The sequence below is a fragment of the Thermobia domestica genome, chromosome 10 (assembly GCF_964235325.1).
Source record: "Thermobia domestica chromosome 10, izTheDome1.hap1.1, whole genome shotgun sequence".
NCBI classification, from domain to species: Eukaryota; Metazoa; Arthropoda; class Insecta; order Zygentoma; family Lepismatidae; genus Thermobia; species Thermobia domestica.
The window spans coordinates 163,746,202-163,774,023 of NC_137463.1; the positions used below are offsets into that span (position 1 = coordinate 163,746,202).

Genomic DNA, 27,822 nt, shown 5'->3' on the forward strand with positions numbered 1-27,822 from the left:
CACCTAAAATACAAGTCATCGTGGTATTCGTGGAATTTTCATGAATTGAAGTGAAGATTAAAATGTTATGTTTTAAAAAATATCTATAACTGTAGGTGTTTATTTAATATAAATTCTGGGTGTACTAATAGTTTGAATTTTTTTGCAGGTTTATATTTTGTTTATATTCTTTTCCGTCTTCTCGTATTTGAGAACCCTGTTTCTGTGCACCGTTTCTCGCTTTTGAGGGAGATATTTCTCAAATCTTTTTGAGAAATGTTTTTCTCAAAATTGGGGCTATACGTCTCATTTCCTCAAATGTTACTTTCTCAATTTTAAGAAAAAATACACTTTTTCTCAAATTTGAGAAAGCATTTGCACCCTTAGAAATGAGACATAATTCCTCGCATTTGAGTCATTATTTCTCAAAATGATTTGAGAAAATCGAAATCTCACTTTTAAGAATGTATTACTCGGTGCACAGATAAGAAACGGATGTTCTCAAATACGAGGAATATTTTCTCGAATTTAAGAAACCATTTTTAACAGTGTGACTACTGTAATTAGAGCGAATTAAGTACATTAACATATTTTATCACGCTTGCGCGGGACTCTGCGTGTTGCTAGTTTTAAATATTACTTTATTGTAAATCTTTTAAAAAATCCAAAATTTTGCCGTTCCCTAAATTCTGCCGCCCTGTGCTCGAGCACAGAATAGCACTTACCTAAATACGGGCCTGGCTGCAATAGCAGCTCTCAGATGTTTCGTTTTGATTAGTTTAACTTAAATTAGATTTTCCACACTATAGAACACAAGATGTAACAACTTACCTGTATTGAAACATGAGCAGACGATTCTGCTTGATATCGTCCATGTATATACGCTCCTGAGCTTGTAAATTTTCTGGAAGCCTCTCCAGCATTAGCCATCCGATATGGGAATAAAAGAAACCTCTTTTAGCATTGTGAGGATCAGCTTCTGTTTCACTGTACTTGTGGTGGGTTCTGTGATCTCGCACCCATCGTAGTACGCTCAACTACAATAAAACACAAATTCAATTTAAACAATATCATTAAGTTCGGATTAATTTCCTTCCTATTTTGACGTATTATGTTTATAGTTTCTACTTTGCGCGTGTTACAAAACTGGCTTCAATTATTGTTGACTTATTTCAGTGATTCATGTCATATAATGTACTGCTAATTAACTGAATGTTCAATATATATATATATATATATATATATATATATATATATATATATATATATATATATATATATATATATATGATTATGTTTCTGACTTCATCCCTCTTGAACCACCCGACCGATCTCGATCAAATTTGCACATAGGTGAGGTTCAGGCCAGGGATGGTTTTCATCATTTCACTTTGATAGTGCAACGTAGAAGAGTTGGGAAATATTTAAAAATGATCGAAAATGACCGATATTAATATTGACTCCATAGTTTTCGGGGTCGCTGACACTTTCCCCGCCGTTTGGCACTAACAGCGACACTTTTGATGCCGTTTATATCTAATTCAACCCTATAATTTGGGGGGAGAGGGAAATATATAAAAATGATCGAAAATGACCGATATTAGTGCCGAATCTGTAGTTTTCGGGGTCGTTGAGAGCAACTTCCGATGCGGTTTAAATCCAAATTCAATGCTGTATGGCCAAAATGAAAGTATTCTCCCCGTGCGAAAAACGAGTTTTCTGCTAGTATAATATAAATAAGAATGTTTCGCAATTTTATTCTGTATTGGCGCAATTGACATTTTGTACATGGGCAATATAGTTATCATTCCAAGAGGCGATGTGCCTTCTTCAACAACAAGTCTGGATCCTAATTCGTGGTGGTAGAGTCTGAGGAAAACAACGAAACAAAAAGGAAAAATTAATCCCGAAATTCCTGGACTAGTTTTTAGTTCTGTTACTAAATTATTTAGAGAGTTCTTTAATTATAAGAAATGGAGGGATTTAATCAATTAAAAAGATCATTCAGTTATTTGTATTTTGAAGTCAAGTGTATGAACTAACGATTACATAAACTTGCATTTCAATTTTTACAAGACTTCAAATGTTATGTGGGTTATTCAACTACGTATATAGGGAGTAGAAACATGGAAATTGAGAGAACAATAATTATTCGAGGTCTTTGGAGTTGGATCATGGAGAAGAATAGAGAAATGTCGCTGGATGGATGGGAAAATAAATGATGAACTATTGGACTACGATGTGTAGCATAGTTTAAGCAATCCTAGTTTTTTTTTTCTTTTACGTTTTCAAAACATAAAAGCGAAACTTTTACTTACATTTACGAAAAAAAAAGTCTTCGTCTTTCATCTTCATAGAAAGGCTAATAATAATAATAATAATCTAATACAGAAAATTGAAAGTGATTATGTTTGTGACTTCGTAACTCTTAAGCCACCAGACCAATCTCGATCAAATTTTCCACATAAATGAGGTTCCGGCTTGGAAAGTTTCTTATCATTTCTCTTTGACGGTAGAACTTAAGAGAGAGGGAAGAGTAGATATTTAAAAATGATCGAAAATGACCTATATTAATGTCGAATCCATAGTTTCCAGTGTCGCTTAGATGAACAATGACACTTCCGATGATGTTTAAATCCAAATTCAGATCCTCGCAACTTGGGAAAGGTAAGGGGGAGATATATATATATAAAAATTATTTAGGATTTAGATTTCTGGGTGTCGGCATCAGTGGCCATTTAGCCCATCACGTATGAGGGATGACTTCCCTCGGCGAGCACACTATGCGGAGAAAGGGAAGGTAGGAAACGGCCTGGGATTTCTAAGTTAACTACCTCCCCGGCATTTGGCTGGTGTGAGTGAGGAAAACCTAATTCAGGGTGGGTGGCCTGCAAAAGCGTTTCATACTTTTTCGACCGAGTGTCCCCACCGGAAATCAAGCCCGGGTTCGCTCGCACCAAAGGCGAGAGCGTTAGCGATTATGTTACGCGGGCCATGATCGATATTAATGTCGATTACATAGTTTTCGAGGTCACTGAGACGAAGAGTGACACTTCCGATGCTGTTTTAATCCAAATTCAGCCCCTATTAGTACCTTATGTACAAAATGAAACGTATTCTCTCCGTGTGAAGAACGGGCAATCCGATACTACTACTACTACTACTACTACTACTACTACTACTACTACTACTACTACTACTACTACTACTAATAATAATAATAATAATAATAATAATAATAATAATAATAATAATAATAATAATAACTAATTAGATTTCAACAATGACACTTCTACAATATTCTAAACAAATATCATTGCCGGAAAAATATAAAGAACGTAAAGAGTTCAAATGTTCATCTTAAAACCTTAGTCTAAATAGTGCCCGGCGGGAGCTCATGTGGTTCGGATTCTACGTTAATCAATAGGTCCATGTCTTATATAGCCTCGCAGTTGAAAGCGACGCTAAAGGAAAAAGTAATCAAAATCAAGAATAACATTGTAGACAATTAAGAGACAAAAATCTGGTTAAGACTCTGAGAAGAAACTAATATTGAATGACGCGGTAGAATGTACAGTGGAAGGATCCCAGTATTTTATTTCGGACAATTCGTAATTGAGTAGTCATGTATATCGTGACGGGGACAAATAATCTTGCTGCTGACGTCTCCATTAATTATTCATTCATTAATTGGTTCATTCATTCATGCACAGTGGAAAAAAGACGGGAGAGAGAGAAAAGAACGGAGTACAAGTAATGAACGTCATTAAACAGGCCAATTCTTACATTAAGATGAAAAGAGCTTTTAAGGAATGAAATGAACGGGGACTTCCAAGTGATCTGTAAATGATGGCAGAATGCTTAAGATAATGAAAGATACATATTTGGATACAATTACAGCTGGCTTCAGGAGTCACTGAATGGTTACTATGAGGTATGAGGTTAAACCACCGATAATCTTTGAAAAAGTCGGATTGTGTTAACCTTTGTTTGCTACATTAAACAGGATTCGTGATCACCATAAATCGGCTTCAAGCTTTCAGAGTTTCGTGCCAGGAAATTTAGATTTTAAAAAAATAATCATAAATAGTGCTGTTTACAAGGCAACATGAGATATAAGGTTTTCGGGTCTTGTCTCGTAAATTTATGGAATTTTACCTCGTCTCGATTTTCGATGAATTCTTTCTCGTCTCATTTCGATTCTCGAAAAACGTTTCTCGTCTCGTCTCGTTTTGTAAATTTATGTTCAACATTTTATGCCTTGATTTTTTAAAAGTAATTTTATCTAGAAGTTAAATAGAGTCCTTCGGCATACTAGAGGTCTACGAAGACTCTGATATGTCAACATCTAAAACTTATTTATTATTGATGTATACTATGTAAATGATTTATGTATATTTAAACGTTGATAAATGTCCATCATATTAAAATAATACCTTTATCAATTTATAGTTTTCACTATGTAGCAAAATGAAAGTTCTCGTATAGTCTCATATTTGGGAAGTACTTCGGCTTTCATTTTTTGAGACCAGATGAGAAATTTACCATCTCGTGAGCAACATTAGTTTGTAAAAGCATGTTGAAATGAAAATATATGATATTATACAGCATACTCTAAAAGGTTTGGAATCTTATGGAAAATCTCATAAAATATTTTGTCTCGTTATAGCTGTTGAACAAACGAGCACCCATGAACTATATGACCGTATAACCACTGTAACAGGGTACATCAGCACCAACGGTTATGCTTTGATCCAGAGGGGCTACATAGAGAACTACACTACAGATATTTCAAACAAATTCTCTGTTCACATGATTGTACGAAAACTTCCAGGAGACAGGTAGTGTAGTGGATGCACCGAAAAGCGGTCGACCAGGCGGTGTTATTAACAGAAGAATCGATGAGCAAGCTGCATATGTTTTGAGTTCAAAATTTAATAAATAAATACTGCGACGACTTTCGAGCCATTCTGAGCTCTCCATTGGCAGTGCACATACGGCTTTGAAATTGCACCTCTTTAAAGACCATCAACTGCTTTCTGAAGACATGGGTGTCCGAAAAGTCTATTGTTATTGGTTCATGGAATCTGTAATCCCTCAAGAAGGGGAGGAACTCGATTATTGGTACTGGACTGATGATGAGGCGTTCTTCCATCTGGAGGCAAGTGTGGGCAAGTAACGGCACACATGTACTGCAGAAGCTGCCTCTGTATTCACATAAGATTGGTATTTGGTGTGCCATGTCACGTAGTGGCGTGTTTATTACACGCAAAGAAAGAGAAGGAAGTCACTTCAGTGAAAAAAATATATCATTAGCAGTACAACAGATTGGAGAGAGAATCGTTCATTTGAACTTGGTTTGCTTTTTAGTTTAGCGCCTCGTTCAGCAGCGAGGCTATATTAGACGTGAACCACGTGCTTGACGTGGAATCAAAACATGAGCTCCCGCTGGAAATCGAACCTCAGGTCTCCCATGCCAAAGGCGCATACGCTAACTGCTTAGCCACGAGAGAGCTTCATTTGAAATCCGGTTGTTTGTTCTACTGTTAAAAAAAGAAAAAGAAAAGAAAAGAAAAAGAAAGAAAGAGAACTGTATTTTAAAATAAGACTTGCAAGTGGGGATAATTTCGATCTTTTTCTTCTTTTATGTGTATGGATATGAATATAAGAAGATAAAAGAGCGCAAAAGTATGATGTTTGGTGGCATGTAATGAACGTGAAAATTGGAAAGTGGTTTAGAGAGGATAATGATATAGCCTTAGGAAAAACGTCCGTTATATAAACAAAAGGAGAAACAGTCAAGGTTAAAAAAAATAAAGATTATTTATTAAGTGCGGCAACGTGACGATCTGGCTTTCATCATAGTGGTCTACCAATTTAACTACTTCGAACCTTATGAAGAGTTGTTATTCCAGTTTATTGATATCCTTTTTTTTTTTTTTTTGTCTTTACTGAAGATACCTGTAAAAAAAACAGAGTCCAGTAGCATTTTCGTTTATATTGAAACATGATTTTAGACTAATGTTAAATTTGAGAAGTTTTCTTACCAGGTAATACGAAGACGACTTAAAACAAAATTAAACCGATATAATTATATATATATATATATATAATTTTGTTTTAGGTTGTCTTTGTATTACCTGGTAAGTAAGCTTCTCAAATTTATCATTAGTCTAAAATGATCTTTTAATATATCTTAGCTGAAATGCTCAATCTTCACACGAAAGAATACGTTTCTGGGACTAATCTCCGCAAAATAAATAAATAAATAATAAATTTCCTACCCATTTCAGATACACATTTGTGTAAAAAGGAAATTATAAAAAGCCACACTCAGAAAAAAAGGACTAGGATTTCCGTGTGGATACATCGTATTTACGCGGGTGCGCTCCTTAAGTAATGTAATTTCATGTATGAAAGTACAGCAGCTGGGATCACCAGGTCAAGTCTAGAGTTCGGCGTCGAACTAAACTCGCTGTGATTGGATAATTTTATTCACATGATTGATTTCGTGTTAAAAACTATTACTCTCGTAAGGTAGGGAGTCACAGATTTAGAAAGAACCAAGAGGTGACACTCGTAGGAAGGTAGTGACAACATTATATACCTAAGTTACCACCGTCGGAATGGGTATGGCGTTAATTCTAGATTTGAAATGGTGGTCCCACAATAGAAAATTTTCGCTGGACGGGGGTGTAGATCGTACTACTGATGAAACAACATTACTTAATGTGATGATTCGCGTAACCTGGTACAAACAGCATTTACATGCCGACTGGATTATGCATATTTCTCCGTGCATTTCGATTTAAATTCTATGTTGAGAAATTCGTTTTAAACGGTTGAAACGTTTACTTGCTTTTGCTACTTCATAAATGAAAACTGGCAACTTAAGATACGAGTACTTTAGAAATTAGCTACTCCATTCACATAAATTCTGCCCCTTCTACAAGGAAATTTTCGAAAATGATTAACCTTGTCACAGTTTTAATATGGAGTTGGTATGCCGAGTTTAATCTCAGTAAGATGACAGACTCATGAGATATTCTATGCTTAGAGTGTATTTTAAATCCCCTTTCTCTTTTCAAAATTTTGATTTTAATTAAAGTAACATGATAAAAACGATTTACCTATAATTATAATTTTTACAATCCCTACCTTTTTTTTCACCCCGTTTTCTTTCTTCTAGGTCAAATCTAAACATGTTTTATTATTTTTTAATAATACTAATTAGTAACTACTAATAGACTATTAATATTGATTTAGACCTACCTAAATTATTATTAATGTAAATTGTAGTAGTGTAAGATTGTAAGTTTGTATGAAGTATTGTCTCAATGTAATGGTGAGCAATATTACTTCCTCTGGAAGCATTGACTGGTATAACCTATCTCAAAATTGATTTTAACTAGATAATTGCGAAGTGCTTCATGATTTTTAAAATCTAAAATTTCGCGACAGACCTTGTGGAGCTCGTGACATACCAGTGTGTCGCAGTACACCGGTTCAGGACCACTGATGTCGAGTAATGCTGTGTCGTGTTCGATCACGTAGCTCACCTCAATGCTCACAGTTCCAAAAGTCATGAATGCGAGGACAATATCATGATCCTGATTACGTTAGTTAAATTATTTTCTTTGCTGTATCCTGTACTTGTCACTGTCGAGTTTCTGCCACAGTTAAATAGCAATTAATTCTAACAAATCGGCCCGTTATATTTAGTAGTTTCAGTAAACCAACCGTATTTCGTAATCGGTATTCTGAAAATGGCGACTAATATTCTTTTGTTTTTATATTAAACTTTGTAGTGCTGACATTGATCTTCTATCAAAAATAATTTTCTTCTTTTCTTCAAATATCCTATGAAAAAAATGATATTTCTAACAAATAAGCTATAGTATCATTACTAAAAATGGGCAAAATATGAAATTACATATTTTAAACCATTTCTCGTAGGACAATGGAAACAAGGATCTTAATGTTTCATGTTATGTTGAATCAGAGTAGCATATTTTAAATTTTCATATTTCATAATATTTTTACATTTTTATATTTAGTAAAATAATTCATATTTCTTCATATTCTGTAGTATTGTCACGAGACGAGACGAGACAGACGTTTTCGAGACGAGACACGTCACGAGACGAAAATGCAAACACAGTTTTTGAATTTCTTTAAAAATTTATCAGTTCGGAATAATTATTTGCCTTTGAAATGTATACAATCGTTTATTATTTCAAATGAGGACCATCCTACAAAGAACAGGGAATACATATTTTTTTTAACGTTTCTTACAAACAGCTTTCATTTCCATTTTCCAATCGATTCAAGTTTAATTATTTTCTGATAGTGCTCCAGATTCAAGTACAATGTTAAAGCATTCGTCAAGATCAGTGTTTGAGAAGAGTTCATTGCAGGGGTTGGGGAGATATCTACCTAGGTATATGTAAAAAATCGTGCTGTAGAAGTACAAATTCCCTTAATGGCAGTTTTATCAGTAACTAACCATTTTTTCATGGTCTTTCTCGTTCCGAAAAAAGGCAGAAACATGTTGGCCTTTTTTGGAGCTGAGTTTTTAAAGGATTCTGGTTTGACAATAGAATTTAGTTTTTTTAAATGGTTTTATGATGTTATTCAAGCCCAAGCAATTTTGGAAATCGGAAAGTGACATAGGCCTCCTTATTTATTGAAGTAGGACCAGAGGTTCTGAAAAAAGGATTCCTTCAGAGTCCTGAAAAAAGGAAAAAAAAGTGGCCTTCCACAGAATGAGTGGGGAAAGGTTGCCTTTCGACTGTACCGACGGTATTGACAAATATTCCTGTCGTAGTAATTCACTACTGGTTCAGTCGAAACTAAGCACTTGTTGTTGGAAGACTGTAGTCGTGTTGTGTGTTGTGCTCTGTGAACCAAACCAAACTGTGTTAAAAGTTGTAATTTTAACCACTTGACATAACATTTTAGTGGGCCTCAGCCGCTCTAGTGTTGCCATAAAATGAGACATTTGTGTCTCATCTCGTTTCGTAAACGAGACGAGACAAGCACATCTTTTCGAGACTAGACATACTTTGCACGAGACGAGACAACCTGAAGTCTTGTCTCGTCTCGTGGCAACACTAATATTCTGTACGTATCGTTTGCCTAAATTGTTCTCTAACGTTGAATCCTGTGACCTTGCATCACCATCAACTATAAGCTCACTTTTTTCAGTTTATTTATTTATTTATTTATTTATTGGAGCGGACCTCTTGGGAATCGAGGTTATATTGTATCTGGATCTACAATTATGGTAATATTACATAATGGTGGCTTGAAAGAAACTTATCATCTATTCTTGTAATATTAGGCCACGAACATAGGCGACAGGCAGTGAGCTTACTTTAACATTGCAATAATGATGGGAATTGGGGAGATGCTCATCATGGATCAAAGCACCACCTATCCCACTGAAATTAACAATTACAAGCAACACCTCTGTACTAGGTGAATTATAAACCTGAAATCAGTTCAGTACATGCTTCACAATAGAATCTGAACTGCTATAATGCATTGGGAGTCCAACTGGGATCCCATGCACCAAAATCTCGCACTCTATTGCTAGACCACTAGAGAGAGTTCCTCTCCCCTTAAGTAGAAAGAGACAATCATTTCTTATAGCGTAAGATCAACAGTAAAGAACGAAAATCTGCTTCCCAGTTATTGACGTCGGAGCGTTTTAAGGCAAGACAACGCAGTTCTCCTTTTCGTGCCAGGAAGCGTCCCGACATCGGAAAGCATTAAATCCCAAGGTATTGCTAGAACCCGTCAGATTCCAATCAATGATCTAAGAAACTCTTTGAAACCAGAAAGAAGCTACAATTCTAGCGCTGTCCATTTGAAACTAGAACTTTCTCGCAAGATGTCTCTTCACATTAGGATCACCTTACTTTATAAGACAGAAAGACAATGCCATTGAAGATTTACTTTACTCCAATATACGTAACTTTAAAATATGAAATACTCCACTATATTAAGTGAGGAATAGAGCTTTCTGACGTTAAACAAAATTGTGGAGATTGAGATGAAGCTAGTTGAATGTTCTCAGGTTATCACTTGTTTTATTATTCGTACTTCTGAAATAACGTGAAATGAAATATTTAGTTTTCTGACTTTAAGTTTAAGGAGATAAAAGATTAATAAAACTGAAAGAATTATGAAAGAATTAGAGGAATGAGAAAACTATGGATGGCCTGGAAACGAAGCAGGAACTCCACTCATCAAAATAAAGTGCTCTACCGCTTTTTTAAAAGTCACTTCATCCGGAACACTTGTCTCCAGGATCTTCTAAATCAATTTCCTACTTAATCTAACATGATAGTGACACGAACACAGAAGATTCGGAGACAGCTTTATATGTCCATACTAATCAGATGGACTCTTACCGATCGACTACCTTACACCGGCACCATTAACAAAGGCGGGTCTAGAAGGTAAAGGCTAGGGGGGGCAGCCAGAACTCAGACTATGATAGGTATATCATGAGTTTACTATAAACTTTCAAAAATATGTACATAGTAGCTTAAATTATTTTTGTCATCCAAAAAACTGGGGGGTCTAGGCCCCGCGACCCCGACCTAGATCCTTCACTGCAGGCAAGATTATATTAATCATCATCAGGTGCTAATATCTCTCGATCGTGTGAAGGTAAATCTTGGGACGCGCCGTGATCACTTTCGCACACGAGAGAATAAAGTTGCTTATAACTCAAACACTATTAGTATTACGCTAATATAAGTATACATTTTTTGAAAGAGTATAAAATGACGAAAAACTTTTAGAGGAAACATTTTTCCAGATTCAATCTGTAACAGGCCGGTAGCCAGCCCAAAAATGTAGGGGGGCTGAAGTTAGGGGGGGTCCGATCCAACCATATTATAGTTCATCACCATATTGTAATTCATTTGCAAGTTTACTGCGAAAATTTCAGGTGGGCCCGCAAAAATGTAGGGTGGCTGCCCTCCTAGACCCCCCTTGGATACAGGCCTGATCTGTAAAGAATCTGTGGCTAAAAAACTTACGTCACGCGCAACCAATACTGAGTAAAAATGAAAATAACAAGAAAAAACATTATATTTAGCACAAAAATGCACTAACAATAAATTGTAGAAGACAATTAGACAAAGAAAAATCAAGAAATTCGGATGCTCTAGCACCAATGGTTACGGAGATATAGTTAATAATAGAAACGGCTAAAATTTCGGCTTTCCCTTCCATCCCTCCCCTCCCGTAAGGTAATTTTTCTGGCATCCGGCATTTTTGTGATCAGTGATAAGTATATATTCAGAAAATATCGGACACCAAATTGTTACATGATTTGCCTTTAAACTCGAAAAGGAAAGCAGTTTTGTCAAGTTGATGTCTAGACTATTAACCCAATTTCTAAATAAAGTAAAATTACTACTTACAGTGCGACCAAGTGCTGGCTCCTTTTTCCTGAGGTCCCTAGTATCCTTTGTTTATATGGTAGCAGACGGTGATTGTATAGAATTACCAACGGCTTAGAGCATTAGGAAACTAAACGTGCTAGAGACAAAACCATAAAGTACTCGAAAGGAAGAGGCAGTATCGATAGCAGATAATACATGTATGTGCTCGGTATCTTAACTTTCTTAACCCGCGACCCAAGGGGGCGATCGGGGCCATTGCCCCTCCCCCAAAGCAGGAACATTTCTCATTTTATATATAAATAAAACCCATCCCAGAGTTTGTAGCTCTTAAAAAATAGCTCTAAGTAGCAGTATTACAACCCACCGCACCTCCCAGAAGTCCGTCTTGGATCTGCCCCTGCCGCAATCGGTCCCCCCGTTAGAAAAATCAAACAATAATACATTTTTAGCTATAACTTTTTTCTTCTCTTTTTTACTGGTTATTTTTAAAATGCCACCACTACTCCTTTCATTGTTGTTTCGGTGCAATCGGTAGGGGTGGTGTGGCTATAGGTGAATGGATTTATTGTTTGCATTAAAGATAAAATGGTGTTTTAGAAAAAATCTATACACGCGAACGATGGCGTTACTCCGTAAGGTGCGACGATCGGCATACGAACAACAGAAATAATTATTATTTCAGAAATAGTAAAAACTTGTGCTTTCTTCTAATATTAAACAACACGGCATAACCATTTAAAAATAACATAATTTATTATTACTCTTATTATTTAATAGTAATGATGGATTTGTTGTGTCAGTGGCATCGCAAGCAGTGGGTTGTGACCCAGGGCCTCACACTTTTAGAGGCCTCTCGATGCCAAAGAACCAAAACACAATTTGACACTGATTTTATGAAAACTCATCGATTCAATGTAAATAAAACAATTATGAGTTCGGATTTGTTTACATAAAACATTACATAATGGTAGTTTGAAACAAACTTATCATCTATTCTTGTAACATCAGGCCACTAACATAGGCGACAGTAAGTGAGCTTACTTTAACATTGCAATAATGAAAGCAAACGAATCTTTCATTTGTTTAGCACTAATAACATTGTTGAGATTAATTGATTTCGAAAATTTGTTATTATTATTAGCTATTTCAAAAAAAACGGAGGCGTTACAAACTTTTCTTGCCCAGCAATCCGCGAACATTTCTCGCCAACGTCATCGTAAGAATGTATTACGCCGCTAGCTGTATGTTACCATTGGAATTAATTTCTTTATAATAAGCAACGTTCGAAAAATGCTTCTGCAAAACGCAAGTGTAATGTAATACTCAAGAGTATCATTTCTGTAAACCTCTTAGATTTTACTACGTTTTGACGGCCGACTGACTTTCTGGTTCTTTACCGGAAACAAAGAAGATATCTGGGGTAGATAACACATGAAGTAGAGGTTAAAAGGATTATTCAGGTGGTGAGGTTAATGCATGCACCTCGCATATTTCGGTGAAATAGAAACACTTGTCAGTTCCTTATCATACTTTTAGTGGAAACATTCGAAATTCCATCGTCCGGTCTTAGTGAACTCTGCGTAGATATCTCATTCTCATTAGTGTTCGTAATTGGTATCGAGTTGTGTTTTGTGTACTCGGTATGTGTAATTGGTAGAACAAATAAAAGTTAGCATTTAGCATTCTGGTAGCAAAACAGCTGAAATCTCGGGTTCAAATCCTAGATTCTTCTATTAGTCCTAGTTCTTCTATTAGTTCTATGAATCCTAGATTCAATATAAACTATTGTTCTGCGAACTACGGACTGAAATCAATGTTACTGGCGAAAACTCCAATTGTCCATCAATTGCCAGTTATCCTACTAAATTTATCGAATTCCCTCTAAACACAGTATTAATAATATTGCTCATTATTAAATTAATAATGAACTGAATAATATTTCAAAGTTATCGTACATTTCATACAACATTCGATCAAGCAAAAATGCGTGGATGGTATTTTACTTCGGACGCAGATTATTGAAACATATTCTGGAGTTGGTAACCCTGCTGGCAAGGTATGTTTTGATGTTAGTTTCATTTGTGGCCACGACCCGCTCACCACTCTGTCGACCAAAATGTCTTAATTGTAATTAAGTGGTCTTCCTTCGGGAAATCTTTAGTGTAAATCCTCTCAAAATAAGGAAGGTAGGTGGGTAACTAAGGGTGGTAGGTAACTCCACCGACAAACTTTGGGAGGTGATTCCTTATATGAAATGAAAGAAAAAAGTTCTAATAAACATGGGACGAAAAACGTCTCCTTTCAGAGTTATGAACCGCCGAAAATTCGAAAACTAACGTTTCGAAACGCTCTGCCTTAGAAACCACAGGACCGATCCTAAGAGGTTTAAGGAATTACAAAGGAACTAGTGTGCGACCTATCTAAATATCCATGTTTTACCGCGTGAATAGTACTTAAAGGAGTATCCCTATACATCAATTTCCTTTTTATATTTCGTTTCGCCCATAACGGAGGGTGGTAAAACATGGATATTTAGATAGTTCGCATACTAGTTCCTCTACAATTCCTTAAACCGCTTGTTATAGGTCCTATAGTTTCTAAGGCAGGGCATTTCGAGTTTTCGGTGGATCATAACTCTGAAAATGAGATTTTTTCGACCTATGTTTATAAGAACTTTTTTCTTTCATTTCATATAAGGAATCACTGCTCCCAAAGTTTGTCGGTGGAGTTACCTACCACCCTGTATATATATATATATATATATATATATATATATATATATATATATATATATATATATATATATATATATATATATATATATATATATATGACAAGGAAATATGTATTTTATAGTCTTGACAAGTTTCATAATAATTGGGTGGCTCAGTGTTAGAGCATTCAGCTCTGGTGCATGGGGTCCCGGGTTCGATCCCAGCTCCCGCTAAGTGAACTTTGTGGTGGACAAACACCGTGGGTTTTCTCGGGATTCTACCGTTTCCTCCCACTTTCTTCATTCCACCATTTCATTCATTATTCATCATCACCGTCTCCTTTAGCCTAACCGGCATAAACGTGGGACGTAAAACTCAAAGATTTCATAATAATTGATTTTCATGGAAATACGAGTATGATTTTGTTAATTTTCCGTTTTATTTTTCTATCGAAAACAAGTGATTTAAACTATTCTTGTTAATTTTCTCATTCGTTATATAATGACAGATTCCCAGTACCGAGAAATCCCCCAGGAAAATTTTGTAGTTTGTTGGTCCATTGTATAATAGAAAATAATTCAAAGCAATAATTTTATTGTTGTGCGGTTACATTATGTTCTTTTGAAAATACTTGGTGTTCTGGTAATCTACAATGGATACGAACTTCCAAACATGTCTGCTGGTATGTGAAGTTATGAAAAATCCTCTCGTAGTTATTCCTCATTGCATGCGTTCTTATTACATATGCACACAGCTGCTTTCTGAGGTGTAGTATTAGATTTTGGACCACTACACCTTATTTTACGTTGAGACTTATAACACAGCAACGGTGCAAAGTTACAAGCTGCACATTACTACCTGACCTACACAGGTATGCAGGATTACACATGCAAAATTTCATCGCTCTACGATATGTGGAAGTGGGTCAGGGTAAAACTTCCTCGCGCGCTTCTCGTTAGCTCTCGTAACATTAAAAATCTGGAAATCTTCACCTGCATCTGTTTTTTTAATTAGTGAATATTGGCAATACAAAATCAATAAATTATATATAGAATTCATTGTAAGAATCGTTCAGTCTCTAAAGGATCGATTTTGCAGCAAAAAAGCACATCATCTAAGACTAATAATGTAACTACTAAAGGATTTATTATTCTTATACTATCAGTAGTTGAAAATTCAGATCTACTGAGAAATCAGTATAGTTAGCAATACTGACTCTAAGGCGGATATACGTACAAGCCGTATTTCTCTCTACTCTACCAAGATAGCCAAGGGCAATGATGACTAGTCGTTACTATGACAACCCACTTCAGCATAGCTTTTAACTAATAAGAAAGCTTCCAGAACGGAGTAGTATCTTTTCTCTACGAGAAGAAGTCTAAGCATCCAGTTACCTGAATTGGCTGCCCCTCCCTTATAGTGTGTGCTTTGGACATACTCAGTGGCAGATCTAGCTAGGAGCCGAGGGCTCTGGGCTCACCCAGTTTTTGTGATAAAAATAATTTAAGTTATTATTTATATATTTTTTAAAGCTTATACTTAACTCATGATATACCTATCATAGTTTGAGGTCTGGCTGATCCCCCAGTTTTTACCTTCTAGATCCGTCCTTGCTTGTCTGCCTGCAAGTATATAAACCTGATGAATAAGTCTGTCTATGATCTAATTAAAGGTACTCATTTTTAATATCAACTAAGTTGTTTTTTTTTTTTAAAAAAAAAAATAACCCTTGTCAAAACAAAATTTCTCTGAAGAATGAAAAGAAAACTTTCTCTAGTACACACTATGAGAAACTCTGCAAATCTGTTTCTTTATACGTTTCTCTGATACATTCTAAAACATGCACAAACATGCAGCTTTCTATTCATTTTTCTGAAAAAATCTTGTTTTGACAAGGGATGTTTTTGCTACAAGTCCTTCGATTTATGTATTACAATGATATGGGACGAAATAGGGTAGGAACCAGGTTCCAAATTGTCTTCCAAGAGGGAATCATGAACAATATGCCATTCACTTATATATATATATATATATATATATATATATATATATATATATATATATATATATATATATATATATGTGTGTGTGTGTGTGTGTGTGTGTGTGTGTGTGTGTGTGTATGTGTGTGTGTGTGTGTGTATGTGTGTGTGGTCCTCCAAGTACCATCCGGAGTCTTCTGGCCTTGGTAGATCGATGTCACACTTATCAGCGTTTTCCCAAATTGCTGTTTGGTTTGGAATCTCTTTATATGTTGTTTCGGAGCATCACTAATTGTAGGTAATCTCTCCATTTTCCTAAAACTAGGAGACTAGCTTCATCACAGGTGTTCACATTATTCTTGAGGAGCTTTGTGAAAAAGAGTTCTGCAGATTCAATAGCGCTTGCTAATAAAGGAATCTGTCCTAGGGAAAATAAAAGGTCACAGTTTTCTGGGTAAGTAGACCAGTTCTTTGATGTTCCAACTGGATATAAGTTATATCGCATCCAAGTAGAACGTGATAAGCCATTATACCTCTCTTCTCATTCACAGATAACTAGTGGCAAAAGTGGTGACCTGGAATCTTCTTGTCTTTGAAGTCCCCGCCATCATGTACAATTCTTTACAAGAAATTCTGTCGTAATGGTTTGTCAACAGCAGGAATACATCATGTCTCTACTCATCACAACAATTCTTTCTGAATTGTGACTCACAGCATGAAGTATCATTCCAGAATTTGCTTCTTCATGCTTTCCTTCAAGATTTTGATAATCAATCCCGAAGTTTGGCTTAACAGTCTTCTGATCTTATAAACTAAAGGAAACAACAACAAAGAGTTCTCAAGGTGATAATTCCAACAATGCAATATCTACTTATGGTCTACTTACTCAGATAACTCTGACCTTTTATTTCAGCTAGGACAGATTTCTTTATCAGCAAGTGCTTTTGAATCTGCAGAACCCTTTTTCACAAAGCTCTTCAAGGTTAATGCTAAGACTTTTGATGACGCTAGGCTCCTACTTTTAGGAAAATGCAGCATGGAGAGATTATCTTCAACTAGAGATACCAAACAACAATTTGGGAAAACGCTGATAAGTGTGACATCGATCTACCAAGGTCAGAAGACTTCAGATGGTACTTGGAGAATCAAATTCTAAAGCCAGTTTTGAAAATACTCGAAGTTTATTCACAAGGCTTGCTTAGAGATTACCATGTGTAGCTGTCAGAAACGTGATTATGTAAGTTTGACATTCAAATGTAAGAATCGCTGTTTCTTTTGCACTCCAATGTGTAGTTGTCCGAGTGAATGTAAAAACTCAAGATTAGTTAATGAACAGAGTGATGAAGAAGACTGAATGATGCCTTAAAGATATCACAAATTTCTTTATTTCTTCGAGATATACGATCGAAATAACATTGCTGAGAACTAATTCTAGAAATCTAATAATTTGTTCTCCTGTGTAGAGATTTCTTAAGCATATGGTTTCTTTCTATTACGTTTCTTATTATAGGTTTATTGTATTATAGCAGCTATACACAATCTCAATATGCAGAAAGTGCTTCTTCTGTAAACAAGATTTAACAGTTTAAAAATTGATCATTTATAAAGTATGTTAGCCATATCGTATTTCATGCTTTTTTCTTACCGTTACAGTAAGTATTAAGAGGGAAAGGTGGTAATATATATATATATATATATATATATATATATATATATATATATATATATATATATATATATATATATATATATATATATATATATATATATATATAGATAGATAGATAGATAGATAGATAGATAGATAGATAGATAGATAGATATAGATATAGATAAAGATATATATAATGAATGGCAAATTGTTCATGATTCCTTCTAGGAAGACAATTAGGAACCTGATTCTTACTCTATTTCGTTCCGTACCATTGTAGTACATAAATCGAAGGAATTGTAGCAAAAACATCCCTTGTCAAAGCAAGATTTTTTCTGAAAAATGAATAGAAAGCATCATTTGCTTTCTATTCATGTTTTAGAAGGTATGAAGGTACGTTTGTGCATGTTTTAGAAGGTATCAGAGACATGTATAAAGAAACAGATTTGCTAAGTTCCTCATAGTGTGTACTAGAGAAAGTTTTCCTTTCATTGTTCAGAGAAATTTTGTTTTGACAAGGGTTATTTTCGCAAAAAAAGAAAAAAAGAAGAAAAAGAAAAAGAAACAAAGAAAAAGAAAAACTCAATTGATATTAAAAATAAGTACCTTTAATTAGATCATAGACAGACTTAATCATCAGGATTATATACTTGCAGGCAGACAAAATTATATATTAATCATCATCAGGTGCTAATGTCTGCCGTTCGTGGAAAGGTAAATCTTCGGCCGTGCGGTGATCACTTTCGCACACGAGAGAATAAAGTTACTTATAACTCTAGCACTAGCTATTAGTCGTACGCTAATATAAGTATACATTTTTTGAAAGAGTATAAAATGACGAAAAACTTTTCGAGGAAACATTTTTCCGAATTCGATCTGTAAAGAATCTGTGGCTAGAAAACTTACGTCACGCGCAACCAAAATGAAAATAACAAGAAAACCATTATATTTAGCACAAAAATGCACTAACAATAAATTGTAGAAAACAATTAGGCAAACAAAATTTAAGCAATTTGGATGCTCTAGAACCAATGATTACGGAGATATAGTTAGTAATAGAAACGGCTAAAATTGGGTTTCCCCTCCACTCCCTTCCCTATCGTAAGGTATTTTTTCTGGTATCCGGCATATTTGTGATCAGTGGTGGATATACAGGGTGGCCCATTTTAATCTTTCCTCGGAAATATCTAGAAAACGGTTAAACATAAATGAACCCAACAAAAACTCAAATAGGAAATGCCATGGGGCACATCGAATGGTATTGTCGCGATGCCCCACAGGGCCGCCATTCTCGTCAGAAATCACCCCCCCCCCCAACGTTGTCGGTGTTGTTTTGAAACACTCTGTATAAGCGTTTAACCAGTAAATCCATTCCTCTACTTACTCAAATCAGATCATTGTTTTTAAGATGACTTACCAGCAAATATTGTTGCTAACAAAAGAACTAATAAAATTTCTCATTATAATTATCTTGTTGTTAGGGAATATCTCTTAGTGAAATAGCCTGTAATGTATATTGTCCATGCGTTCTATATTGTGAAATAGAAAATTCCCTGCTGCTCTTAGGTGCATGTGGTCTCGGGTTCGATTCCCCGTGGTAGAGCAAAAAAGTTTAATTTCATGATAATTCACTTCGATTAATAATCTGTCTCCTTTAGCCTAAAGAGCATGGGCATTGAACGTTAACCTGAAATTTCAATTCGTTCATTCATTTCGTTGGGAGACAACAAGTTTAGCAGTCAATTATGATATCAGAGGTGTAAATGATGAATTGAACAAGAATTAAAACAATCTTAGAAATATTGACTAGTTAATAGTGTACTACGTACTTACTATAAAGTTATACACATAATTATTACATTTCGGTTTCTTCCATATTTCTAGAAAACTGTACGAGTGTGAATGACACCGATAAGGGCCATTATACTCAGAAACATTACTAATAAAACTTCCATTTTGCTGAAACTGCCAAGAGTCGCTAGAGCGAGTAGAGCGAAATATGACCTTTACGATTAAGAAAATCAGACCTGCACAGCATTTGTACTAATGTATAATTAATTCTGTCATAATTTATTCAGTCACTTAACAGTAATTCAGTAATTAAGATTTAAAATTTACAACACAATCTCAAAGAACTTTTTAGTTCATACAGATATTGATTAATTACAATTTAACACATATTATTGTAGATAATAATCACAAATCTATCTTGCACAATGTGAAAGATCGAGAGAAAGAAGGAGATAAGAATTAAAAATTAAAAATAAATTTCAAGATACTCATACTATTTTGTGTTCTTACCTGGTGTGCTATTGTGAATCCTATTAAGAAAAATAATTCAAGAGGCCATTTAGCTTTGTACGATCTATGAGCCCATAATCTATGTGCGCCAGCAGTTATACAAATTCCACTGTAAACCATTAAGAAGAAGGCTACGAAAGAAGAAATACAAAACATTTTATAATATAAATAAATTGTCATATTTCACAGCTATCTAAAAGTTTGTAACTTAACATAACGGATAATTACTTGGAGGAAAATATATATGCATCTGTAGATCCCAAAGAATAATTGTGTGACACTGTTAAACTGGTCTTCTACTCTATTCGCAAACGCTGAGAAGTTAGAGAACTTTTTCTTCTTTTTCGAAGAACACAATGGTGCATACAAGGATAATCAGCGTATATCAAACGTTTGTAAATAATTTTACTTATTGTTTTGCTATATAAGTACGTAGCAAAAACTATATACATATGTATTTATTAATGTTTCAAATGGTAATTACAGTTAACAAAAATATTTAGGCTGTTCCGTTTACATTCGTTGCCTTAAATTAACGGCTTTAAAATATGCTTATTAAAAATTGTGTATAGTGCAAGATTAGAATTTACTTTAAAAGTAAAATGTACGATATAATTCTAAAATATTTCTCGACAATTGAGGGGTTCAGAGCACAAGGGAATCAAGTCTAATTAACAATGTTGAGTGAAAAAGAGACAGAAAATTTGTATGATACATATTAATACATGAAAATTTAATACTGCCTTTCACATTATAAACATTATTTACAATATCTGCTCATGAATGTTTTAAGCTCTGGAAAGAGCTTCAGATAGGGATCTTATTCTGCCTCATATACCACAATACTTTACACGAAACATTCCATGAGTATTTTTCTCAACTTTTTATTCAATAATCCACAAAATATACTTCTCTAACTTCTAAATACTTCTTTCGCCATTCCAATTCTGCTTTCATTTCACTATTTCACTTCATGTTATCAGTAATAATACTAACCAGGTATCAGAAACTACTCACCTGTTCTATTTTCTCACCTCCTACTTCTGTATTATATACCGTTACCTTCGTTTCAACCACCATGGTTTTTACATTCCTAACATTTATTTTCATCCCATATTCTTCACAGCTCTTCCTCAAGTTATCTAACATTCTATTGATGTTCTTTTCAGATTCCGCAACAAGTGCCATATCATCTAGAAACCATATACACCTAATCATTCCACGTGCTACCAAAATACCGAATTCATTATGTAGGCTCTTCTTCACTATCTCTTCCGGGCAGGTAGTAGATAGCGTAGATAACGTCTGCGAAAAACATACTTTTCGAAGTTTCCTTCGCTGATTACATTTAGCATATCTTGCGCCTTTACTTCTCCTGAACCGCAGCGGTTCTTCCTCATTCCATATAACCTTCTCTTCAGTATTCGAAGCACAACTTCTGCTGCGTGGGTCGCAATGATTTTGTGGTTTCTGAATTCGATTTCTTAGCCGACGGTATCATGATCATCTTCAGAGAATCTTTTGCTCACTCTCCTGTTTTATATAATTCATTGCAGAGTCAGAATGATTCCTTCTTTCCCTGTCTACCACATGAGTTCGATTCGTATATTATCTATACAAATTGCCTCTCCATTCGTAATTTCGTAAATAACTTTTTCAAATTCATTTCGATGAATATTAAATCCTCCTGTACTTCATTTTCTACTTCATCATCTAGATCACGCGATCTATCCCTACTCTCATAGAATTTCTCGATGTATTCTTTCCATCTTCCTAAGATTTCACAAGTGTCGCTGACTACCTTTTCCTTCCTATTTTCTAACTCCATCGTAACACATCCTTCTTTCCTTGGAAGTTCTATAGATTTCGCACCCTTGTATCTTCACAACCAAAGGTGATGTAACATCGCCTTGCAGAGTATGTAACCACGATTTAAGTCTAGGAATTGCTAGTAACATAGAAATCTGCAAAATAGTTTTTATTTTGACTAGAGAAATAAACAGCAAAGTTTATGGTTACGGCTCAGATTCGCAGCATCACTATAATATCATCTCTGAAAAGATTTGGATTCTCAGTTTTTCGAGTTCTTGTCTCGCACCTTAAGGCAAGCATCATAATATGCACAGTGACTGGTTAGATATTCTGGTTTAGAAAAATATACTTTGTACTCTATTTGTTGGAACATTCACCTCTAGAGATGAGCTAGAGAGAAGAGAAAGAAAGAGATATAACGGCAATGACATCTCTTTGATTTAATAATAAAAAAACTATACTCGATTTTCAAGGCATGTAAGAGAGGAGTGGAGAGATATAAAAATCTGAACTTCTTAAAACGTCCTAGAGAGACGCAAGTGTGATTAAAACAAGAATTTTAGGAATGATCCAAAAATGGATCAAAGGGTTTCGATCTTGGCCAAGAATTTTAAGGAATAATAAAAAAATACATCAAAAGATTGCGATCTTGGCCAATAATTTACTTTTGGATCAGAGGCCACAAAATTTTTGAAAGGCCCCAAAATCCAGTTTTTTATGCAATATTTCTAAGCACATCATACTGACTTAAGTGATAGTTTTGGTTTGGCTACAATATATATAGTTCTCCAGATATAAAGCGTACAATAAAATGTTTGATCAAAATATATTGGATCTTGAATCAGGGGCTACAAAATTTTTGAACGGCCCCTAAATCAAGTTTTCGTATTTTCTAAGGAATAACCATATCATACTGAGTTAAGTGATAGTTTGAATTTGGCTAGTCTATATGTAGTTCTCCAGATATACGGCCTACAAGATATTTTTTGATTGAAATATATTGGATCTTTCGGTACAATTACCAATATAATAAGTTATTTTCTCTCTTTTCCATAATTTTAGTATTTTGGAACATTCTAATATATCCATATAGAACTCCGAAGTAAAAAGAACATTTCCTCTTCAATATTTAAATAAGAAAAAATGCTGTATCCGAAGAGGATTTAAACCAACAACCTTCTCATTATAAATTCAACACTCTACTGCTTTACTAATACAAGACCTTCACCTCACTTCAAAAATTAGTAATCCTGGAACGTGCAATATTCGCTTGTCAGATTTAATATATTTGCATTTAGCAAGATATATAAACGTGTGACTGTTGGAAGTTGAGATTCGCTATAATTGAACATTGATTATGGATTAAAACAATAAATATCCAAATCTAATTAATAGTTTATTTTATGTTATCCTGCATATAAAGCAAGAAGTTTGTTTCTTTGTCTTTATATCCTGGGTTTATTCAAAGTTTTTGTTTCCTCCGCATTCCTTGTCTCGGTTCAGACGAGCAGACAAATTTACTGTGGACCCGCGCGAGCTGGAAATGTATTGGTTCTTATCATTCATGCCACACGAGCAGACTTTCCCGCGCGACTCTACTGCGGACACGCAGCGGGCAAAAATTCAGTTGCGGGGACTACTGGCTCGCTGCGAGTCCGCACAGGTGTTGCAAGTTGGCAAACCATTTTTGGCAATGAGTCAAGCCACACGAGCAGACTTTCCCGCGCCCGCAGAAATGGAAATCAAAAAACTGGATGTAGAACTATTCATTAACAAAATACAAAAATATCCCGAGATATGGTATTTAAAGTGTGAAAAATATCGAGACAGAAATAAAAAGCGAGAGGCATGGAACAAGATGTGTGAGACCGTAGGCCTATGTGAGAAATTTAATGAAAGAACAAAGAAGAAAAACAGCATTGATATGTATTATTATTACTTTTTAATGTGAGAATCTAATATTCATGTTATGTTGCTAGTGACATAGTAACACCTTAAAACTAGTCAAGATATCGTTAAGTCTCAATTGTTTTGTTTTTCGTTCGTTTGGTTTTCTTTTGCTTTGTTTTGTTTTTGTTTATCAATCCCCTGTCTGTGGTTGTCCCTGTTGTGATTACCTTCCATCCCTTTTCCTTTTTTCTCCCTTTTTCATTTACTTATGAAATAAAGGATACGAAAATAAAAAATAAACATTCCCAATGATGATACCTCGCCGGTTTTGAATGCTCAAGGCACCGGATGAAAGTTACGCGGCTGAGCGAATGTAATAATAATAATAATAATAATAATAATAATAATAATAATAATAATTTCATGCAGTATTTATATTTGAGTTTCGTTTAGCATCTCTTTTCAGCAGTCAGGCTATGAACCTTTATTGTGATATTAATAAAATATACAACAAATACGTTTGGAGAACGACACTCTATTGTTAATGCAGTTCCTTGATGAGATTTCTTATATCACTCACTCCGGAATGAATGGACCATTTGTAGCACAGCACCATACTTTAGATCGAGGTCACGTATTATATAGCCTCTGTGCTGAAAAGGGACTCTGAAGTCCAAAAAAAAAACGATCAACATAATAGCAGAACAGAAAAGAAAGAAAAAACCTCGTATTTCGGCTGACAATTTGTCGTCCATTGTTAACGTATTAAATTTTAAAATTATTAGATTTAACACGAAAATTAGTTGAACATCAGGGTACTCATGAAGCTTTTTTTTTTTTTAAAAAAAAAAGAGAGTGCTGGATGCGTAAGAAAAATATTGGTTCTCGTATAATTGATAATATTGTGCACATCGTTGCTATTTTAGAGATAGCAACTGAATGTTTCTTGACATAAAGAACAACTTAAAATGTTGCTATGAAACTACCTATGTAGCTTACGAAATAATCAGAACATCTTTTTCTGTTTTCGTTTGCTGTATTGCCTGCTTGTGGTGTGCTACACATATTGGGAATTTTCTCAAATCCTTTTATAGTTATTCGTAAAATATTTGAACCACCTTCCTCCTGATGATCACATTTCAATAAAAGTGTAGTTACAAAACTCCATTAGATACTCTACTTTAGACATAAATTTGTAAATAAATAAATGGAAATTTGATATATAAATGACCACCCTTCCTCTTTTAGCAGTAGAATATACGAAAGCTTTGAAACATGTTTCATTCTTTTATGTAAGAGTTTCGTATTTGGAATTCACATCTTTAACTTAAGAGACTCTCACACTCGGCACTGTGTGAATAAATAAAGGAAAATGTTACAATTATAAAAATAGTCCCCTTTTCTTACCTTAGGAGTGGACTATTTGGAAACATTACATCAAATATTTTTATTTAAGAGTTTATATTCGGAATTTCACATCTCCAATTAAGCAAATCCTCATATTGAACACTTTCTCAATATAACGTTATAAAGGGAAATTTCACTACTATAGAAATGGAATGAAAACTGAGTTTTACGTCCAACGATTATGCCGTGTAGGCTAAAGGAAACGGTGAAGATGAGAATGAATGAAATGGTAGAATGAAGAAAGTGGGAGGTAACGGGAGAACCCGAGAAAACTCAAGCACAATGTGTTTGTCCACCACAAAACCCACTTAAAGAGAGGTGGGATCGAACCAGGGACGCCACGCACCAGAGAGTAAGTAAGACAGAATACAGAAAGTAAGACATTCGGGGACCTATTCATAGACATTTTCAGTTGTTATTAGCGCCCACTAGCGTGGATTAACTGTCGCGTGATTAATTTCAATTTTTGACATATGTTGGCTACTATAAATTAAAAATTACTACTATTACTAAAGAGAAGCATTTCAGTAACAGTAAAATTTCCCTTTATTTATTCAAAAAGAGCCGAATGTGAGAATTCACTTCGGTTAGAGATGTAAAATTCGATATGTAAACCCCTAAATAAAAATAATGGAGCACAGATTCCAGCGGTTTTGAATTTTTTCTCTTCAAGAGGAGAAGGGGGATTTCTTATAGTAGTGGGGTCGCGGTAGCTCAGTGATAGTGCGTTCACCTCTGGTGTGTGGCGTCCCTGGTTCGATCCCAGCTCTCTTTAAGTGGGTTTTGTGGTAGACAAAAAACGTGTGCTTGGGTTTTCTCGGGTTCTCCCGTTTCCTCCCTCTTTCTTCATTCTACCATTTCATTCATTCTCATCTTCACCGTTTCCTTTAGCCTACACGGCATAATCGTTGGACGTAAAACTCAGTTTTCATTCCATTTCTATAGTAGTGAAATTTCCCTTTATAACGTTATATTGAGAAAGTGTTCAATATGAGGATTTGCTTAATTGGAGATGTGAAATTCCGAATATAAACTCTTAAATAAAAATATTTGATGTAATGTTTCCAAATAGTCCACTCCTAAGGTAAGAAAAGGGGACTATTTTTATAATTGTAACATTTTCCTTTATTTATTCACACAGTGCCGAGTGTGAGAGTCTCTTAAGTTAAAGATGTGAATTCCAAATACGAAACTCTTACATAAAAGAATGAAACATGTTTCAAAGCTTTCGTATATTCTACTGCTAAAAGAGGAAGGGTGGTCATTTATATATCAAATTTCCATTTATTTATTTACAAATTTATGTCTAAAGTAGAGTATCTAATGGAGTTTTGTAACTACACTTTTATTGAAATGTGATCATCAGGAGGAAGGTGGTTCAAATATTTTACGAATAACTATAAAAGGATTTGAGAAAATTCCCAATATGTGTAGCACACCACAAGCAGGCAATACAGCAAACGAAAACAGAAAAAGATGTTCTGATTATTTCGTAAGCTACATAGGTAGTTTCATAGCAACATTTTAAGTTGTTCTTTATGTCAAGAAACATTCAGTTGCTATCTCTAAAATAGCAACGATGTGCACAATATTATCAATTATACGAGAACCAATATTTTTCTTACGCATCCAGCACTCTCTTTTTTTTAAAAAAAAAAAAAAACTTCATGAGTACCCTGATGTTCAACTAATTTTCGTGTTAAATCTAATAATTTTAAAATTTAATACGTTAACAATGGACGACAAATTGTCAGCCGAAATACGAGGTTTTTTCTTTCTTTTCTGTTCTGCTATTATGTTGATCGTTTTTTTTTTTGGACTTCAGAGCCCCTTTTCAGCACAGAGGCTATATAATACGTGACCTCGATCTAAAGTATGGTGCTGTGCTACAAATGGTCCATTCATTCCGGAGTGAGTGATATAAGAAATCTCATCAAGGAACTGCATTAACAATAGAGTGTCGTTCTCCAAACGTATTTGTTGTATATTTTATTAATATCACAATAAAGGTTCATAGCCTGACTGCTGAAAAGAGATGCTAAACGAAACTCAAATATAAATACTGCATGAAATTATTATTATTATTATTATTATTATTATTATTATTATTATTATTATTATTATTATTATTATTATTACATTCGCTCAGCCGCGTAACTTTCATCCGGTGCCTTGAGCATTCAAAACCGGCGAGGTATCATCATTGGGAATGTTTATTTTTTATTTTCGTATCCTTTATTTCATAAGTAAATGAAAAAGGGAGAAAAAAGGAAAAGGGATGGAAGGTAATCACAACAGGGACAACCACAGACAGGGGATTGATAAACAAAAACAAAACAAAGCAAAAGAAAACCAAACGAACGAAAAACAAAACAATTGAGACTTAACGATATCTTGACTAGTTTTAAGGTGTTACTATGTCACTAGCAACATAACATGAATATTAGATTCTCACATTAAAAAGTAATAATAATACATATCAATGCTGTTTTTCTTCTTTGTTCTTTCATTAAATTTCTCACATAGGCCTACGGTCTCACACATCTTGTTCCATGCCTCTCGCTTTTTATTTCTGTCTCGATATTTTTCACACTTTAAATACCATATCTCGGGATATTTTTGTATTTTGTTAATGAATAGTTCTACATCCAGTTTTTTGATTT

At 34.6% G+C, this 27,822-nt stretch overlaps 1 protein-coding gene across 1 annotated transcript in view; it reads right to left on the bottom strand.

The window, feature by feature from the left end:
- The window catches only part of LOC145661657 (acyl-CoA Delta-9 desaturase-like), a 62,329-nt gene extending 41,130 nt beyond the window's left edge, over window positions 1-21,199 (bottom strand). Inside the window, exons 1-3 of the mRNA XM_081726981.1 lie at window positions 21,085-21,199; window positions 20,051-20,181; window positions 811-1,016 (exon numbers count right to left, since the gene is read on the bottom strand). Of these exons, the coding sequence (XP_081583107.1) occupies window positions 811-1,016; window positions 20,051-20,181; window positions 21,085-21,199 (452 nt within the window). The remainder of the gene's footprint in view (window positions 1-810; window positions 1,017-20,050; window positions 20,182-21,084) is intronic.
- Window positions 21,200-27,822: the final 6,623 nt, after the last annotated feature.